Here is a 20,278-nt window from a genome sequence, read left to right as displayed (position 1 = left end):
TCAATGTGCGGTTGCTGGGGGCCATGGCCTGCAACCCAGGCATGTGTCCTGACTGGGAATTAAACCTGCGGTGCTTTGGTTTGCAGCCTGTGCTCAATCCACTGAGTTACGCCAGTCAGGGTGTCTATTTTCTATTGTAGTGTAGGAAGCTGAGATCCAGAGAGGTCAATAACTAAAGGTGAAAGGGGAGAAGGGGTAGTTTGTGCAGACTGGGGAATAAATTCCAGATTCCTGATTTTCAGCAGAGGGTCTTGCCCACTTTACCACTTTCTGTCCCAGCTCCCGTGAGTGTTGTCTCGAATGGCATTTGCAAGTGACAGTCTGGTGGATCGCAAAAGAATCCCTAAATAATCGTTTGTAATTGTTGTGCCATTTTACTGACTTGCGTGTTTTTTAAAAAATGAGATCTTTTCTCATACTCTGAGCCATCCCTGTCACAGACAAGCGTTGTCCTCTTGGATTGCAGCTTGGACTCTGGTTGGAGTACTGGGTTTTATTTTTACTTCGAGGATTATTTTAATTTGAAACAAGGGTTAGGGTAACCTTTCCATGACATCTTTTGTTCATTTCAGAGGTGTTACATATTAGCTTGACCTCATACTTTTTTAGTAGAGATCATTTTTAAAACTTAAAAAAAAATTTGTGAGTGCTGGAATAGTTAGAATAACAAAAGAAAAATCTTTAGCACTAATTTCTTCAGAATCTTCTTTTGCTAATTTTGTTAATTTTAAAACAAGTATAAAACAGATAGGAAGATTAAAATATAATTATAAATATCAAAATCTTTAAAAAGCTGAACTGTTTTGAGGTTATTTTACAAATATTAATTGAGGCTTTTTTTTTTGCTTTATAGATTGTATCTTTGATTAACAATAAGACAGAGATTGAAGGAATAAGCATTCAGGATTTGGTTCATGTTTTCTGTGGAACTTCAGCCAATTCTTATTTATCTAATGTGAAATTGGCCTTCTTTAGGGAAAGGACCAGGAAAAAAGAGAGGTCCAACAATCAAGATATCTGGGGTTCAGGTGAATGTGAAATCCATTCTCCAGCATGAAGAAGAGTTTGAGATGCTGCATAAGTCTATCCCTGCGGACCCTGAAGAAAAAAAAAAGTGAGTGTGATACGTACCTAGGCAGGAGTGCTTGTGCTGTAGCAGATAGACTGGGGGCTACAGTTAATGTGTGCTCACGTGGTGTGTTCGCCGCCGTCTCTTTAACACGGCAGAAAACTTTTGTCTGTTTCCGTTAGTGTTTATCTCCAAATCAGACAGGCCCCTCCTCTGACGTCCTCCTGTTTTTGGAATCCCTGTAGGTACTGCTTAACCTGTCGAGTCAAAGCTGCCCATTTCGATGTGGAGTGGGGAGTGGAGGACGATTCTCGCCTCCTGCTGGGGATTTACGAGCATGGCTATGGAAACTGGGAGCTGATTAAAACAGACCCAGAGCTCAAGTTAACTGACAAAGTAAGGAACTGTGTGATGCTGGAGACTTCTAGAAGATTCGTTGCATAATATTTTTATATATCTTTTTAACTATTTTCTGAGGGGGGTGGGGATCAACTTAGAAGTTAGTACGAAGGAAATTCCTGGGATTCCTTTATCCTTGGGAACGTCACCGTCTTCAGTGGGCTGTGACTCTGTGTCATAGGTGAAGATGATAGGTAAAATTCTTGGGAAATTACAGGAGAAATCTTAAAATTCTGATTTTTATTATAGGTCAGTCTCATTGCAACAAATACCAGGGTAAGATTCTTAACAATAAAAGCACCCCTCGGCCGTACTTGTTGGCCCTTTGTTGGCAACTGTATTTGAAATGACCGTTTTTCTGTTCTCTACACAAAGAAAGAACGAACCACCTTGGTGTTTTTTGTAATGGATTTAAACATTGGCCGTACTTCTCCCACAAAATTGAGCATCCCACCCTATCCGTTGCAAGCGGGCTACCAGGTAGCAAGGCCGTGCTCAGAGCTATAAGCAGGGAAGGCTGACTGGCTCAAACTTCAGTAGGATGCACTCCACATGGTGCTCCTGGCAGGGCTTTTCCTGGCACGTCAAACAATGCTCATCCCACGTGCAATGTCCTAGAGAGGGTGACAGCACCCTGCCATAAGCGCTGAGACCAAATCCATTCCGGCCTGAGAGGCCCAGCTGTAGTAGCAGGGACAGATCTTGTCCTGGCATAGCTCAGTGCTCTCCGGCAATGCTCTAAGAAGCATTTTCAATCTAAAATGAAGCTTTAACCTAGCTCCAGGGATTCCCTGCTCCTGGAAGGAGGAAATCACGACGGCTGGGATGTTCTAGCAGATGAAGCCAACAAGCCCCTCCTACCTGAGTTGTTCTACCCTGTTAACAGCACAGGTAGGAGCCAGTGGGAGAGCTGGATTTCTCCATCCCATTTTGTAAAACGAGAACGGCTCATAAGGGATTTTCAGTGACTGGGAGCCATGGACATGAGATAGGATCTGAGGCTGTATCTGTATTTTGGGTGGCTGGGGAGGGAAAGGACTGCTCAGTTCTTCTTGTCTCTGTTTATCCTGATGCACTAACCGGGACATGGGTGGTGGCGGGTGCTTCTCTTCCTTTCCTGTTGAAGATTCTGCCGGTGGAGACAGATAAAAAGCCTCAGGGGAAGCAGCTACAGACCCGAGTGGACTATTTGCTGAAGCTGCTCAGGAAGAGCCTGGAGAAGAAGGGGGCTGTGTCCGGCGGGGAAGAGGTGAGTGAGTGCGGCTGCGCGCTGGTGTTCTTCGGTGCTCTGAGGCTCTAGCCCTGCAGGTTGGGGAGGACGGATGTCTGCTGCGGCCCCCGCCCAGAGTGGCAGCTTCTCGTAGTCAGGCGCTGCTTCTGAGGTTCAAGCAGTGGTGGTTAGTTGGTAGTAGAAGTGTTCGTTTTAATTACTGACCCAGACACCTTGGTATCTTTCTTACCAGGTTGTCTCAAAATAGTCCTCATCACTCTCAGTATCACTTGGTCCAGACATACTGCTGCATTTTCTTATGCCGCTGCCCGAGTTTTGGAACGTAGTTCCAGTAACTGTCTGAACACCACTGGGTTTGCCTGTTGTTACAGCTCATTCTAGGCTACTTGTAATAGTAGGGCGGGGGAAAACGGGTAATGGGAATCCACAGTTAATCAGAAGGAGGACTTCAGTGTGTTTGCCTTACCTGCTCAGTGACAAATCCCAAGCGAGTTGCCAGTGAACTCATCTGAGCTGTGTCTCATTTTACTTCCCCAACTTTTCATTTCGATTCAGACCTAGAAAGATGACTGTCACAGTTAGAAGATACAAGTTACATCTGGTCCTCACAGCCTTTGTGTGTGTATGTTCCTTAAGTCCTGTTAGACCTTTGCCATTCATATGAAGATCCCTGTTTGGGGGAAGAAAGTTACCCTAATTTCTCACCTTGTTTTTTTCACATAATAGTATCGCATAAGTGGTGTCATTCTCCAGATAATACATTGAGCGTGTACTCTCAGTGGTGCTCTAGATACAGATCCGGCACATTTATACTTACATTAGGTTTGACTAAGTAGATAAACACCTTTCCCTTATTTTTAGATGAAGCATGCTTCTGGTTTTGTTTGTTTTTTTTTTCTTGGTTGCTGTTGTCTTATATATATAACCTTTATTTGTATTTTTGTATGTAAGGGGATTTTCCTTCATTTGAATTTCACCTTTAGGATGAATTTCAAAAAGTGGAATCGGCAGGTCCGAGGCCCCCAGTGTTTTCACGTGGGGCCGGCGGTGTGTGAGGCCTGCAGTCCTCCGCCCCAGGCGTATCGGTCACACACCTTTGAGTTTCCTTGTCTGACTGTATGGTCGCAACTGTTTCACGAGTCATTGTGTTACTTGGCCAAGCTTTTGAGGGTCTGGATTTGTCATTTAATCATCATTTTCTCTCTCTTCCAAGGCCAAGCTAAAGAAGCGCAAGCCTCGAGTAAAGAAGGAGAACAAAGCTCCCAGGCTAAAAGATGAACAAGGGATTGACTTTTCCTCTCCTAGACACTCCGATAACCCATCAGAGGAGGGGGAAGTAAAGGTATGGGCCGTGCTCCCCAGTTGAGGGTTATTCTTTAAGCTACACTTACTGTGCCAATTTGTATGAAACCATTGAAAATACGTTTCGTGTACACGTGCAGTAGATAAAATAGAATATGTATGTCTTTGCTTAACCTGAGAGGGGTGTAGTTGTTCATTTAAGTCAGCAGTTGCACATTCACAGATAGTGGACATTAACAAAGAGAACCAAGGATGTTTCAGTGCTAAGTAGCAGTGGACACTCAGCCTCGTTGTTGGGACCAACAGGGAGTGGTGAGGACACCACCGGGGAGCTCATGTCCAGGGACAGCCGCCATGCAGTTCAGTTTGTTGTCAGGCCAGACAGAACTTACCTGCGGGTCAGGCTTGGTCAGCGCGTGCCAGTGTGTGCCCTCTGGTCTAGGCAACATGGAAAATACACTAGCATCATTCGGAGGGTTTCAGTGAGTGAAACTTTTGGGGGGGCGTTTTGGTTACTCTTCGAGTGTAACTGTGCTTTGAGATGAGCTCCAAGAGGCTCGGCAGTGGGTGCAGGAATAGCCTGGATTTGAGCCACGTGAACATGAATTCAGATACCAGCCATCTCACCAGTTACTCACTAGCTGACAGCTATCTACCCTCCAGTGTTCAGTTCTTCTGTTTGTGAAATGGGAATGACAGTACCTGTGTTGAAGGGTCGCTGGGCGGAAGAGGAGATGTAAGCGAAGCCTCTGCTGGCTGAACTGGTCATTACTAGAGTTTAGAACTGGGTACCCGCTTTAGGGCTGTCTGCTGGAAAACACGCTACTACGTGTAGATGCGGTGAGGAGCCACTGGGGGCACTGCTGCCTTCTCCAGAGTGTGGATGAGTCAATGCAGAGTTGGTGGCCATCGCTCATAGCCCTGTTTGTCTTCTAGGACGATGGCTTAGAAAAAAGTCCAATGAAAAAGAAACAGAAGAAGAAAGAGAACAAGGAGAACAAGGAGAAACAAATGAGTTCTAGGAAAGACAAAGATGGGGACAAGGAAAGGAAGAAATCGAAAGATAAGAAAGAGAAGGTACCTGTGTCATTCTACTTCCTGAGATGCCCGCCGCCTCTGACATTCCCTTCTGGGGCTTAGAAATAGGTCGGGGTGTTGAGGGCCCCGAAGTCATCATCTCTTGGGTGCATCCGAGAAGGAGGGAAGGGGCTGTTAGAGGGAGGCTGCGCCTCTCCTGGTAGAGAAGGGCGCGTGCAAGTTTGGGCTCTTCTTCCACTAGAAGGCCTTTACCTACAAATGTCGTACATATGTCAGAGGGATGTTTGGGTGAGGTAGGACAGGTGGCAGAAACCGGCGTTTGCAGGTAACTGCTTGAGCTGTGTTCTCAGATTCATGATAGAGGAACACAGTCCACAGATGAGTTTGAATATTTTGAAGGCTTTAGGATTCAAACCAAATACCATCAAGAGTTAAGCTTTTGGAATAGAATTGGGTGAAAAGTTCTATTATACAACCTTCCCTTCATGGTTCTGTTCCAAACCACAGGACTGTGGTACAGTGGAGCTTGTATGCTTACCGACTTCTAATGAAAGTATTTTGTAATTAGTCCCTAATCATCGTTAAAACACACAAATAACCACTCTTAACTCTACCTTGTAGTTGTAACTTGAGTAGAATTCTTGCTGGGTACATCTGGATCTCTTGTCTTAAGCACATGAGAACAAATATAAATATCAGACCAGACTGTTTGAGAATCTTTTTCTCCCCACTTAGCAATATGTCACAAAACAACTTTCCAAGTGAATAATGCATGTTAAAATAATTTTTCTTAATAGAAAAAATTCTGTATGGTTATAATAACCTGGAAGCAGCTTATGTCTCTCTGATTGAAGTTGTTTCCAAAATCTAATATCATAAACCATCCTGTGACAGCTGTCTTTATGGTTTTATCTTCCACAGAGGTACCGTTTTTAAAAAGTGAAATATTTCAAAAATAAAAGAATAAAGATTGATTTAACAAACATCATGTATCCACTACCCGGATATTATAGCTCCCTTTACTACATATATAATCACAAAGCATAGTTTTGTTTTACGTTTTTAGATATTCATAGATGCAGCAATTTTTAATAAATGTATCTATATTTACTTATATTTCCACCCTTCTGTAACCTTTTATGGAGAAATCAGATTTATCAATTTGGATTTATGCAGATTTGAATCACTGAGAATATTTTTGTTAATAAAAAACTTTTTAGATCAAAGTTGTATAGTCATTTATCAGCTGTTAATAAAAGCTGCTAAATGATACCATACTAGATCTCTGCCAATTTATATTCGTAACCTCTTGATGGTGTCTTTGTGCATTTTATGGATGAGGGAACAAGCCAAAATAGCATTAAATGAATCTAAAAATGAACCAAATTTTAACTAAAGTTAGAACTGGTACATTTAGAGACAGAAGTGGGAATGATGCATGATGAAGCTGTGAGCCGTGTAAGTGTGGCTTCGTGATGTCCCAGAGGACTTTGTTACCTTTTTCACAAACGGAGGGCATCATATTCACCTGCTGGAGTGATGGGACACAGACAGGAAGTCCGAATTGCAAGGCAGGATGGCACAAGTGACAATGATTCCTTGTAACTCTTTTTTAAAAGCCTAAAGGTGGTGATGCCAAATCTTCGAGTAAATCAAAGCGATCTCAGGGTCCTGTCCATATTACAGCAGGAAGTGAACCTGTCCCCATTGGCGAGGATGAGGAGGATGATCTGGACCAGGAGACATTCAGCATAGTAAGTCCTGACATGGAGGGACACCAGCGCCTGCAGCCCCAGTGCTTGATGTGGCTCTGCCTTTCGTAGGCCCTGCCACACAGCCGTGTTCAGTCTTAGCCTCCGCATGTCACTTTGGAACCTCAGCTTCTAAGAGCGAAAGCCCTGAGCTCTGGAAAAGGCTGGTAGGAAGATCTTCATACTGCACTGCTAGTGAGAAAGAACATTAGGGACCGAAGGCCATGTCGTGTGCTTCTGGTCTGGAAGCGCTGCAGGGGCCCTTCGTAGCGTGTGGAGAACGGGAGTGTCCACTGAGCTGACCCTCGTTGAATGCTGTCTGTGTGCAGCCCCTGGAGCTACCATGGTGAACAGAGAACTGTTTCTGTCGTTGTAGATGTTGCGTTTGAGCAGGGGCTAGTCAGGTCACCACGCAGCTCGTGTGTGTGCTGCTGTCACGGTGCAGTGGAGGAGGAGATTTGACCCAGTCGGGATGTCAGGAGGGCGCGTTTAAGGAAGGGATGTTTGCATTGGATGCTCAAGGAAGAGGAAAGGTAACAGGACAGGAGGGAGGGGAAGACCGTGCCCAGGCAAGACAGTGGCACACATGAAGGCCATGTGGCAGGACCCAGCATTGGTATTGAGGTTGCAGAGGCCACTGTGTCTGGACTGGTGAGAGAAAGGGGACAGCATGACATAAGACAGGGCTGGGGTCCCGGCTGAGTTAGCTAGAGCAGCGGTGGAGGGGGCATACCCTACGTGCTTCCTCCTTGCGGGGGGCCGGAGCTAAGACATGGCCTCGGATACCCGCTGTCTCCTCGAGGACAGGGACAGCACTGGGGAGGCTGTGCACGGACCAGGAGTTGCGTGGATGGGGCGCACGCGGGGCGTCCTCAGGGTTCTGATTCCCTCCCGCAGCTCCTGTGTGTGTTTTACTGCGCTGCACGTGACGATTCCCCTCCCCACCTCTCTCGTGGTCTCTCCCTTGCCCCCAGTTTTCACAAGTTACAGTTCACTTGAACGGTTAATTCTGTCTCAGAGAGGAGGTGATCTTCCAAATCTCAAAGTATTCCTGCGCTGTGTCAGTAGAGGATCGAATGTTGACCTTATCCCTGTAAAGTGGTCTTTCCTGTCTTTCCCCTTTCCTCTGTGTTCCCCAAACCCATGGGGTGTGTATATACATACACGTATTTTCTCCTCCTTTTTCTTCATTCTCTGTGCTCTTCAGCCTGTGACCTCTCTCAGGGCAAATTCTCTTTCTGTACATGCAAATGCTAGTAGAATATCAATAAATGAGTAAATTAATGCTATTTTAGACGATGCTTTTACATATCGCCTCATTTAGTCATTTTTATATTATGAAATCTTTATAAATACAGAGAAGTTTTAGGAGTGTAACACTCCTTGATACGGTGCCATGAAACTCAGTCAAATCTGCATTCTTTCAGAGCTCAGCATATAAAGTGGAAGCCCATGCTGTTCCCCCCGCTCAACTCGCGCATTTCGTTGTCAGCTCCCCAGAAGCGACCATGACGCTAAGTTCCATCGTTATTCTCGTGGGTGATGTCAGAGTTTCACTGCTTAGGTCTCTAAAGACAATAATAATGCTGCTCCCGTAAGCAGCCAGGTATTGTCTGCATGCTTTATGTGTGCTTTCTGCATAGTAACCCTATGACGAAGGTTACTACCTCAGTACTACATATTAAAAAATAAGGTGAAGAGAATTGAGGAGCTCGTCCTATGTCCCAGGCAGTTTGGCGAGAGAGTCTGTCTGGGTTCTGGGAGTGACTCCTGAGTGGCGGGAGATTGCAGGACTTGCATCGTCCTGCTGTGTCGTGGTGGAGTCATGGTCACACCGTGAGCCTGCCTGAGTCACGGTCCCAGACACTCAGTGGCTCACAACCATGTCCGGCAGGTCTGAGAAATTCGTTCGCATTATTCTGTGATAATTTCCTCCTAAGTTCTTAGTTGTATCTTTATGGGACTTCCTGTTTTTGGGTAATGGACTCTGAAAGGGGTCTCTTATGTTAGCTATTTTTTCATTTTTCGATTTCTGCTTCTTAAACTCTCTTCCTGGGGGATCCTTTCAACTTTATCTCCCAGTTTTTCTTTTGAGGTTTTTGTTTCTTTTACATGTTTTACTGCCAGCATTCCCCTCCCTGTGGTTCTCTGAATGTTTTTGTACTTCTCTTTGTTTTCCATCATTAATGTGAGATACTTCTTCAGATGGCTTGGTAATCAATCCTCAATTGTCTCTTTTTAATTTGGCCACTGTTGTTCATGTTAGACACTCTAATGGCTCAGTTGTCCTCGGTCATCTGCTCATTTTGCAAGTGGGGTGCGACTCGGACTGGGAGTTCTGAGCATGTGGGCGGGGCTTGGTGGACTGAGAGTGTTCGCTCTGGGCTGATCTGGCTGCGCAGCTTCCCTGGGAAGCGTCCAGTGGGTAGTCAGCATCGTTTGGTTCTTCCTCTCGGGTGGTCAGGTTTTACGGAGAAATCTCCCAGTCCCCTGACTGGAGAGTGAAGGCCTGGCTGTCTTCCTTCTGGAGTCTGAGAGCAGCATAAGGTTGGGCTGTGGCTCGTCTAGTATGCCTGTGTTTGTCTAACTCTGTCCTCCCTGCGGGATCGCTGCTCCTCCGCTCTGCTCGCGCAGCCCAGTTCAGAGGCCTTTCTCTTGCCCTCTCAGAGCATGCGTTTCCTCGTCTCGGGCTGGGCCGGGTCGGAGACCTGGGTGTCTGTTATGAGTCTGAGTGTCAGTTACTTGTAGGCTGTCTTCGAAAAACCGGTCCTTATTTTGAGCCCTCGCCCTAATTTCTAGAGACAGAGCTTGGGGGGAAATTTGCCATGTACCTCAGGCAGTTCTCAGCTCTCATGTCATTTCCCTTGTGCCAGTATTTTGTGGCTGATTTCTCTCTCATTTTTACTTGGTGGGCTTATTTCTTTTTTTTTAAGACAATCCCTTTATTATTGTTATGTCAGGGTTGGGGAGGAGAGAAACAGATTCTTATGTTCAGTTCACCATCTTTGTCTGCAAGCCCCTCCCTGAGTTTCTTACAAATCTAAAGAACTTGTAAATCGATTAAAAAAAAACTTGCAAATAATTTATCTGCCATTCTAGCTGTTTGTGGTGGGAGGTTTTCAGGCTAGGTCTGTAATTTTGCTTCTCATTTGATCTTCATGAAGGCCTTGTGGGATTATCAGGCCCCTCTGGCAGAGGAGGAAACAGCAGCATTTTCAGAGGCCAAGTAAGGCGTCCACGGTCATTGCTCTAAGTGGTGGTGGTGGGACTTGCACTTCAGGTGTTTCTGACTCTGATACTGGTACTCGTTCCACTGGCTTAACCCACCTCCCCCAGCGATCACAGGGCACGGGGGTGGGCCGTGTGTTCTCTGGGCGTTCAGGGCACAGAACGCAGGGGAGGAGGACGCCTCTCTGCGGCAGGCGCTTTATGTCTCTCCCTCTTGGCCTGTTCCAGTGTAAGGAGAGGATGAGGCCCGTGAAGAAGGCACTGAAACAGCTGGACAAACCCGACAAGGGGCTCAGCGTGCAGGAGCAGCTGGAGCACACCCGGAACTGCCTGCTGAAGATCGGGGACCGCATCGCCGAGTGCCTTAAAGCTTACTCCGACCAGGAGCACATCAAACTGTGGAGGAGGTAACCCCCGGGGGCTCCGGCTGCCTGCTTTGGTTTGAGAGAGAGAGAGTGTGTGAGGGTAGGAGGGAGAATTGTTTTTGTCTTATAAAAGGTGACACATCCACGCAATGAAACATTTTTTCCCCCGACGAAAGCCATCTTTGGCAACATACCTGGAAGGCTTGAATTTTACTGTCCCGAAACAGGCCGTTCCACTGAGACCAGTCTTCTGAGTGGGTTGGGTGACATCATTAATTTATGCGAGAAAGACGGCGAGGCTGGGTTCGCTAGCCTGTTCTCAGGAGAGACTGAGCCTTTAAGTCAAGGCATGGAAATCATCTAGTTTTACTGCTTGACCCGTCTGAAGCTGATACTCAGATATAATGACTAGTTTGTTAGCTCTCGACTACACAGGAGAGGAAACAAGTTAAAGTCACTGAGCTGTGATAATTAAATAACTCGAGCAATATTTTAGATTAATTCAGTTAATGCACAACTTTAATTTGTAAGGCATCATGACTTACATATTCATTTATATATTTACTTCTGATATTTTAAGAAAATACAATAAATTTCTCAAAGATAATTGTAACATTAATTTCTTTCCATAATCCACAGTGACTTTGACCTCTCATACTTCATGGCTAATATAATTGTTATTTTCATATCATATGCCCAGTATCAGTGGATTAGTTTCAGAGTGAAAATGGTTTTAATTAAAACCTCCTGTCATGATGCCATCCGTACGTAGCATGCTTCACACTCAAATTTTTTTAAGTTTTAAAATGTCACTCTTCTCCTTTACACTGTTACCAACTTCCTATCCTTAGCCATCTGGCTTTCTTTTAACCGGACTTCATCCCTATTGGAAGATAACAAAAGGCCATGCTAGCACACGGCTCCATAAGCTGGGCTTTCTCCTGTGCACCAGGGCCTGAGTGTAAGTGCACCAGGGGCTGTGTCCTAGCTGTCAGTATTCATAGGAAAGTTCTTGCTCGCGCCTGAGAAATTGTGCACCGTGAAGTAGTGACTGCGAGACCAAGTGTAGCAGGAGTTCCCGGAAGCAAAGCACATGCCAAAGAGGAGCCGGGAGGCGGGTCTTTTGAGAGGCAGGCAGGTGCGCTTGAACTGGTCACAGAAAAGTGGAGTGGAGTTAGATGAAGAGCATTCTCAGGCTGCAGCAAGGGCCCAAAGTGGGCCGGCCAGGCAGGGGACTGGGGGGTTTTTAGGATGTAAAGGCAGTTTAGATGGGGAAGTCCTATTAGAGCGGTCCTTAGACAGGAAGGCAGACAGCTTTCTCCGTGACGGGGCAGGTGTGCGAGTTCGGGAGCCAGCCCTGTGTTCTGCGAGGAGCGGAGCACAGTGGGGTGGAACTGCTCTAGAAAGAGCGTGAGGTGGTGAGGCTCCCTTTCCAGCTCCCCGAGAGGGACTGCGCCTCCGAGTTTACACCCATTTGGTCCGGCACTCCCCTGCCGATAGGAAGGCTGTGTGCCGGGCTGCAGGCAGTGCCCTTGGAGGGGAGGAGTGCCTCAGGGTTTTAGGGAAGGAACGAGAGGCCTTGTTGACCTCTGGAAGGAAAGAACGACGGGCAGCCATGCGGAGATACCCGGCTGTATCGGGGAGGTGGGGGTCCTGGTGGACTGCGTGGCGGAGGCCAGAAGCAGGGAAGGCAGAGGCAGGCTCGGACTGGAGTCCCAGGTGCCAGTGCGACAGATTTGAGCTCTGAGAGGGAGCCCTGGTCTCCGGAGCCCAGTCAGATCCCATTGAGAGTAGTAGCATGGAAAGGTGTGTGACTGAGGCACAGGCCTGAAAGAGTATTTCTTTCTGTAACTTGATTTCTACACTTGGAGAGATTGCACAGGAAAGTTCAGTAGCTTGCCATTAATCAAAAAAGAATAAAAAGTAATTTTTTATTTTCTACAGTTTACTAGAACTGTGGTTTTTGGGTTTTGTTTTTAGGAACCTATGGATCTTTGTTTCCAAGTTTACAGAATTCGATGCTCGAAAATTGCATAAGTTATACAAGATGGCTCATAAGAAAAGATCTCAAGAAGAAGAGGTAGGTACAATACAAATTTAATTTGAGTTCATTCAAATAAAAACCAGTTCCATAGGAAAATTCCTTGATTGCTGTTTTCCCTGGGGAGGGGATCGTAGGATCACGGGACGGTGGTGTTAGAGGGGTCAGCAGGTCTCCTCCTGACTGTATGGATGGAGGCGTAGGACCCAGAGGGGTGCAGGAGCCCACCCCAGCCACCCTGCCTTGTCCTGTGCGCCCTTTCTCTGTATTAGCTGTGCAGCTTCCCAGCATGCACCACTAGCTAACCATACACGAGCTGATGGGAAAATAGCCAGTACGTTGATTGGCTATTTCCAACGGTGTTGAAGTTCTGATAAGGGGTTGTTTTTCTCTGTTACTCTGTCTTGGGATCATTTCTTCACCGGGTCTTTTCTTTCCGATGCACATGTCTGTTGTCACTTACAAATGTGGCTCCTGATAGGTGACAGGATTGTGGGCAGAAAATCTTTTTTCTGTTCTTTTCTGGGTCTTGTGAACTTGGGGAACTTCTGGCTTCTGTACTGAGGGTCCCAACTGCTCATGTGAAGGAGCAGACAAGAGTGGGTGCCCAGAAGTTGCCCCCCACCCCCCACTTTGGTGTAGGGGGTGGTGCAAGGCCAACGTTCCTTGTGTAGACAGGTCCATTTGCAGACGTGCTGACATGGCATGCGGGCCCAGCCCTCATTAGCCATTAGGGCCCGTCTAGGAGCATTTACTACCGGCTGTAGTAACTTGGCAGCTCCGGGAAGGCAGGACTTTTATGTCTCTTGGCCTCTGCTGTACCCGCGGCACCTGGAGCAACACCAGCACAGGGCATGTGCTCAGAAGGACGTGTCGCATGAGCGTGCCCTGCGCCCAGTGCGGAGGCAGCGCTGCGTCGGGCTGTGGAGCAGTACCCTGACGTGACTAACGATCTCACTCACGTGGAGGAACGTGATGTGTGATTCAGCAGTAAAGCAGCAGTGATAAACTAGCACTGCTGGACAGTAGTGTAAATTTGAAGCATTACGAGAAGTCTTTGGGTAGTCGGGAGAGGCCCGGAGAAGGAGTGGTGGAGCGGTTGGGAAGGAGTGAGAGCTGGGATGAGCGTTGCAGGTTGGACATGGGGAGCGAAGGGCTTCCTCGGGGTGGGCGTCCGGAGGTGGTGCGAGCTGAGCAACAGCAGCAGTGGCCCTGCTTTTATGGGGTCTACATGCATGTCCGTAGGACGGCTTAGTGAGACTTACCCACGGCTGAAACATGGGCCTCCCATCCAAGAACTTAGTTTAAGGAGATAACTGAGGATGTAAGCATGTTTGTAGTGGAAATAACTCGAACGTTCAGCAGCAAGAACTAGATTCAGTGAATCATGATATATCCACATTGGGGAGTATTAGTCACCCTTCAATATAATATTGTAGAAATAAGTGTTCATGTCAGATTTTCATGTTGAGTGAAAATACCAAATATTATTTTTGTTTAATATACATATATATATTTTTAAAGATTTTATTTATTTATTTATTTTTAGAGAGGGAAGGGAGAGAGAAGGAGAGAGAGAGAGAGACATCAATGTGTGGTTGCTGGGGGCCATGGCCTGCTACCCAGGCATGTGCCCTGACTGGGAATCGAACCTGCAATAATATACATATATTTTTAAAAACACCAAAATGGCTTAGGGAGCATGGACCAAATTAGGCCAGTTGGAGCTGTCTGGTTTAGTTAGCCTCAGAAAGTGGGTGGTCCTGGTTTTATGGGGAAGGGGTGTCACTGAGAACACTGACAGCCTGGGCACCTGTTCCAGGCCCATGCGATTGCAGGTGCCCATCGGCGGAGCTGGCCTAGCGGGGCAGGGCAGCAGGTGGTGTGCTGAGCGAGCTTTGCAAAGAAGGTAGTAAATGCCAGGTCAGAAGCCAAGCGGGAACTGTTTGAAGGTGATGATCTGTATACCGTTCTTGGGATTTCAGCCCGGGACCTTGAGAGTCTCTGGTTTCCTTTCACTCTCTAGGAGCAAAAGAAGAAAGATGATGTGATTGGTGGTAAGAAGCCATTTCGGCCCGAGGCCTCAGGGTCAAGCCGGGATTCGGTGATGTCTCAGTCCCACACCCCGCACGGCTTGCACCCCCAGAAGTCTCACCTGCCTGCCTCCCACGGGCCGCAGATGCACGGACACCCGAGAGACAACTACGGTCATCCCAACAAGAGACACTTCAGTAATGCAGGTGGGTTGTGACGTGGGCTGCGGAACAGAGCTAACGACAGAAGGGTCATTTTATTTCCCAGAGACAGCACCTGGACCCCTGTGCTGTATTCTCAGCCATCACGTTATTGTCCTCTAGTGTTCAGAGTGAGATAAAACATGAAATAAAAGCATGTCCTTTTAACTTAAAGAAGAACATAGGCCCCATACACAAAAGACAAATGATAGGCTTAGGGGAACAGTCTGTATTATATGTCGTAGTTAAGTGATCAAAATTGTCAACACTGCAAGACTGTTAATATTGAAAGAGCCCTTGTAAGTTAATAACAAAAGGATAACCAAGTAGAAAAATGGAGTAGTTTCATTTTTTTTCAGTGTTCAGTGGTGACAGGTAGTAAAGGCATCAGCAGCAGTACGTCCCTGGTGTACTGTAAGTCGAGGGTGTCCTCTAGCGTGCACAAATGCTGGTAACTCGGGGTTTCCACCGCTGCATAATGTGCAGTGTTCAGCTTAGGCTTAAAAAGTAAAGCTGGTAAACTGGGTCTTCATTATTTGCTTAAAAAAGAAAATTTAAAGAAACAACTGGGCAAAAGCTAGGATTAGGGCATTCATACAGAGGAGGAAATCCGACAGCTGGTGTCACAGGGTGGCTAGCCGCGTCCTCGGCCTCTCGCCCGGGCTCCAGAGCCATGGAGCCACAGCGCGCCCCCCCCCCCCCGTGGCTACAGCAGCCAGCCGGTCCCTGGTCGGGCTTTTCTCCTTGGAATCGCACTCTTCCTGGTCCTGATTGGTCTGGCTGCTCCTTGATGTCTTGAAACATTCTTTTTTGTTTGTCTGCCCTTTCTTAATGTTCTTGGCAGTGCGTAACTTCTGCTGCAAGCTCCTCTAGACTGCTTGGAAGCAGAAGTCTGATGTCTCCTAATATTAAAAATCAAGTAGTTCCAAATGAGTCGATCCCCATTTTATTGGGGGGCGGGGGGAGGATTGAGTGTGCAGGGCGGTTGGGAAAGGTTCCTGTGTGCTCAGATCTGCTTGTATTAATTGTGCCGGCTTTTTCCTGGGATTGGGCTGGTTTTGTGTTATTCCTGTGATGTCACAGATTTTATATTCTGATCCTTTGAAAGAACTCTTCTTATTAGGCTAACTGTAGTCTTTTATTTAAACCCTGGATTCCTCATCCATCTCCTTAATAGCTCGGTGCTCCCGACCGGTGACCTCCCTCGCGGAGGGCCCCAGAAGAAAGAGCAGCACTGTGTGGCTTCTCGGGAAGGCAGTGCGACTTGGCCGGGGCTCCGAGCATCTGCGCTCCACCACAGGCCTTGACACCCCGTTTGAGATCGGACTTTCCGTTTGGTTTGAACCGCCTTCAAGCGCTCCTTTCACATTGTGGAGGTGTCTCATTTTGTTGTTTGTTAATTCTTAGGGAGAAGTGTCCCAGCTTCTTACTTCTTGGTCCTCTGACCTGATCCTGCCTGGATCAGCAGTGAGTTTAGGCCACTGGCTGACTATACATGGTTTTAATGCTCTAAATGTCTAAGCTGCATAGTTTCCTTGATGGTGTTATTCTTTGGCTCTGTAGAAAAATGCTAGGAGACCAGCAGAATGAGTGGAGACGTTTATTTGGTGGCATGTCTGTGGTCTTCACATCGTTGTAGAGAGAAGACTGGATTCCCCGTGAGCCCACATAGTTCCTTCTGGGTCAGTTTTTTGTGCTGCTCTCCAAAATCAGGATGTCACCAGGTTGGTTCCTTCCAGAGGAACTGAGCAGGGGATGTGTTCCCTGCCTCTGTCCGGGCCCACAGCGGCTGCCAGCCACCCTGGGCGTTCTCGACTCAGGGCCGCGTCGCTCTAGTCTCTGCCTCCGTCTCCGCGTGGCCCTCCTCCGCGCGTCTCTGTCTCAGGTGTCCCTGGGCCTTTGTCTCAAAAGCATGTCTCATTGGCTCAAGGGCCCTGAATCCACGGGTTCTGAGTGGACACCTCACTATAGCCTCCATTCCTGGACTTCTGTGTCTTCACTACTTCTTTTGATTGAAATAAGCATGATTCTTCTCTGCAGGGGGACATGGAGGCTGAAAAAGCTAAAACAAATTTTACTTTAGCCTCTCCCCTTGAGAGTTTGAGTGCTCACCCAGTTCCAAAGTTGGAGGGAGCACTTCTACCCTCCTTTTTTTTTTTTTTTTTTTTTTGTGCGGGCAAGGGAAGAACAACAGAACCAGTGAGTATAGTTTGGAATAATTTTCAGGGACCAGGCACTAGCTTATGGTACTAGCAGGTCAAGAAACTTCAGATGTGTAAATAGAGGTTATTACCTTGCACCTGTGAATTTCTGTAGTGCAGTTTTCTGAATTAGTGTTCAGTTTTTTGAGTGGCAGCTCATTTTAACGGTCTGCCCCAGTTTGGAAGGTGTAAACAGGTAGAAAATAAAACACAGTAGCTATTAAGATTTCAGAAGGAGAAAGGCAATGAATTTTCTTTTGCCTTAAAATGTGGGGGAAAGACTCTTAGGACTCATTAGTGGTATATTACCACAGCAGCGAAAAGACCAGAAAGGAGGAAATTTAATGTCTGTCTATAACACATGCCAGCCTTCCAGTTTAAACTTCAGTGGAAGTGAAATGCAGTCAGTCCTTCCAGCCACGAGGTGACCACTCTTTCTCCTCCCGCAGATCGAGGGGACTGGCAAAGGGAAAGGAAGTTCAACTATGGTGGTGGCAACAACAACCCGCCGTGGGGAAGTGACAGGCACCATCAGTACGAGCAGCACTGGTACAAGGACCACCATTATGGGGACCGGCGACACATGGACAGCCACCGGTCTGGGAGCTACCGACCCAACAACCTGTCCAGAAAGAGACCCTATGACCAGTACAGCAGCGATCGAGACCACCGGGGACACAGAGATTACTACGACAGGTGTGCGGCAGGCCCTGGGGCCCTAGGAGCTGTCTGTTGTGGGGGGAGAGACCAGCGGCAGATGCATTAGTGTATTTATCAGACACAGTGAGCTGATAATGCATTCATCTCAGCATGTGCCCAGACACGGTCCCAAGTTTGAGCAAACGCTTGGCCGTCGCGGCATCTTTGCTGTGTTGTGGAGGAATCACGGTGTAGGCAGCTGACACTGTGCTGGTCGGATGGTTAGTAGTCGGGACGTCTGAGGTCTTTTGAGGGCTGAGGAGGAGGTGAGGCTGGCGATTGTTGATTTGGGCCCTGAGGAGCAAGCTCAGCAGGGAGCTGGACTAGGCATCATGGGCCCAGGCCAAGGATAGGCGGCCAGGAAGGACACCCAGAAGGTTAACGCATCTGCAGAGCTCTGAACTGCTCTCTGTGCAGAACTCTCTCTGGCATCCATCCTGCAAACTCCAGCTGCCCCGGTTCTGTTTCCGCCCCGGTTCTGTTTCCGCCCCGGGCTCTCAGGTCGGGAAGTCCGCTGGGTTCTGGGTCCCCCTTCCCTGTGCGGAGGTCTGGACACTCTGCAGGCTGTGCTGGCCGCTAGCCAGGCCCATGTCAGTAGTTTCCCGCCCCTCAAGAATCACTGCTATTTGTAGCGTCCGTCTGACATGGTGTCCTGAAAACCTCTGTGGCGTATGTTCTGTCTCTTTTTGGTGGTTTCAGGCAGGAGGGTAGACCTTGAACCTGTTCCTCTGTCTTGACTGGGACCTGAAGTCACCATCCATCTTTGTCTTTCTCTCTTTTTGTTGAGGTGAAATTCACATAGCATGCATTAATTATTTTAAAATGAACTGTCCCGTGACATTTAATACATTCACAGTGTTGTACAACCACCACCCACCTTTGTCAAGTTCAAAACCCTTTCATCGCCCAGAGAGAACCCTGTGGCCATTAGCAGTCACTCTCCATTCTGCCTTGTCCCCAGCTCCCGGCAATTCCCAGTGTGTGTTGTTTTTGTGGAGTGATTTATTCTGCATATTTTGCATAAATGGAATCACAAAAAAGCTGACCTTTGGGGCCTGCCTTCTTTGAATACTTAGCATGACGTTTTAAAGGCCCATCCACACTGTAGCATACATGCGACTTCATTTCTTTTTATGGCTGAAGAATATTCTTTTGTGTACGTATATGCTGCCTTTTATTTCTCCATTCACCCATCGGTGGGCGTCTGGGTGTTTGGTGCCTTTTGGCTGTTGTGCATAGTGCTGCTGCGCGCCTAGGGGTGGGACTGTAGTTGTACAGTGCTCATGTGTTTAACTTTTCAGGAACCACCTAACTTTTTTCCACAGAGGCTGAACCATGTTACATTCCTACCAGCGACGTAGAGAGTTGCAGTTTTCCCACGTCTTTGCCAACACTAATTTCCTGGTTTTACTAACGTAGCCGTCCTAGTGAGTGTGAAGGGGTGTCTCATTGCGGTTGGATCTTCATCTCTCTCTAGTGGTGACTGTTCATTCAGGATGTCGAGCATCTCTCCATGTGCTCACTGGCTATCTGTATACCTTCCTTGGAGAGCTGTTTACTGAAGCCTTTGCCCAGTTTTGAATTGAATTGTTTGTCTTGTTGGTGACTTGTAGCAGTTCTCTTTTACTAGGATAGCAAGCAGTTTCCCGTGGCCCTAAGTAAAAGATTGAACATTCTTTGCATTGAGCCAATTTTTTAAAATAATTAACCCTTCACCTACTGTTAAATATTTAGGTCAGTTGTGGCTTTTGCTCTTGCTAGTAAGTTAGAGAACAATTTCTGCAGCTCTCTTTCTCCGGGGCTGGGTCAAGGACTGTGAAGGTGTGTGCAGATGTTGCCGGTTCTGCAGGGAGTATGAGTGTCCCAGGGCATCAGTGACTCAAGTGTATGCTTGTTCCATTGCAGCTTTGATGGGGCTTATGTCATTTCAAAGGACGTGTTTTGCCAATAAATATAAACTAGCCTTTTGTAATTACTTTTGTTTTGGTTTTGATTCCTAGTAATGTAAGCACTTGCTATGAGTCCTGTGGAAGTGTCCTTGAATTTGAGCACACGAGAGGACCTCTGGACGATGAAGAAGGGGGGTGGGAGTGTGGCTGTGACCTTCCTGCTAATCCTTGCACCTCCATTTCAGGCACCACCATGACTCCAAGCGGCGGCGATCTGATGAATTCAGGCCGCAAAATTACCACCAGCAGGATTTCCGACGAATGTCCGACCACCGCCCCCCGATGGGCTACCACGGCCAGGGACCCTCGGACCATTACCGCTCTTTCCACACAGACAAACTGGGGGAATACAAGCAACCCCTGCCCCCGCTGCACCCTGCAGTCTCGGATCCTCGCTCGCCCCCGTCTCAGAAATCCCCTCACGACTCCAAGTCACCCCTGGATCATAGGTCTCCTTTGGAGAGATCACTAGAACAGAAAAACAACCCAGACTATAACTGGAATGTCCGGAAAACATAAAGGACAGCTCGGAAAATGGGAGAGCACGAGTCATTAAGCACCTGGATATTTTTGGTCTGATCCAACAGGAGCCGGTTATCTAGACCAGTAAGTGGCGTTTCTGGACATGCTGCTGCTGTCAGCTCATCAGCTGAGGGGCGCTTCCGGGAGTGGGGGGCTTTGGTCGGGTCCAGCTTTGGTTTAGCCTCCACTCCTGCACCCTGGCACCCCATCCTGCTCCAGTCTGGTTCTGGCCTCCCACTTCAAAGGGTG

General features: G+C 47.5%; 1 protein-coding gene across 1 annotated transcript in view; it reads left to right on the top strand.

The window, feature by feature from the left end:
• Nucleotides 1–20,026, top strand: part of CHD2 (chromodomain helicase DNA binding protein 2) — an 82,215-nt gene extending 62,189 nt beyond the window's left edge. Inside the window, 11 exon segments of the mRNA XM_028502399.2 lie at nt 976–1,114; nt 1,315–1,465; nt 2,595–2,717; nt 3,913–4,041; nt 4,938–5,078; nt 6,659–6,793; nt 10,247–10,425; nt 12,364–12,463; nt 14,451–14,664; nt 17,309–17,555; nt 19,693–20,026. Of these exon segments, the coding sequence (XP_028358200.1) occupies nt 976–1,114; nt 1,315–1,465; nt 2,595–2,717; nt 3,913–4,041; nt 4,938–5,078; nt 6,659–6,793; nt 10,247–10,425; nt 12,364–12,463; nt 14,451–14,664; nt 17,309–17,555; nt 19,693–20,026 (1,892 nt within the window).
• The last annotated feature ends 252 nt before the right edge of the window (nt 20,027–20,278 follow it).

The sequence above is a fragment of the Phyllostomus discolor genome, chromosome 12, assembly GCF_004126475.2.
Source record: "Phyllostomus discolor isolate MPI-MPIP mPhyDis1 chromosome 12, mPhyDis1.pri.v3, whole genome shotgun sequence".
In the NCBI taxonomy this organism is placed as follows: Eukaryota; Metazoa; Chordata; class Mammalia; order Chiroptera; family Phyllostomidae; genus Phyllostomus; species Phyllostomus discolor.
The sequence above is the reverse complement of the archived record's forward strand: the minus strand, read 5'-3'. Positions and strand labels throughout refer to the sequence as shown.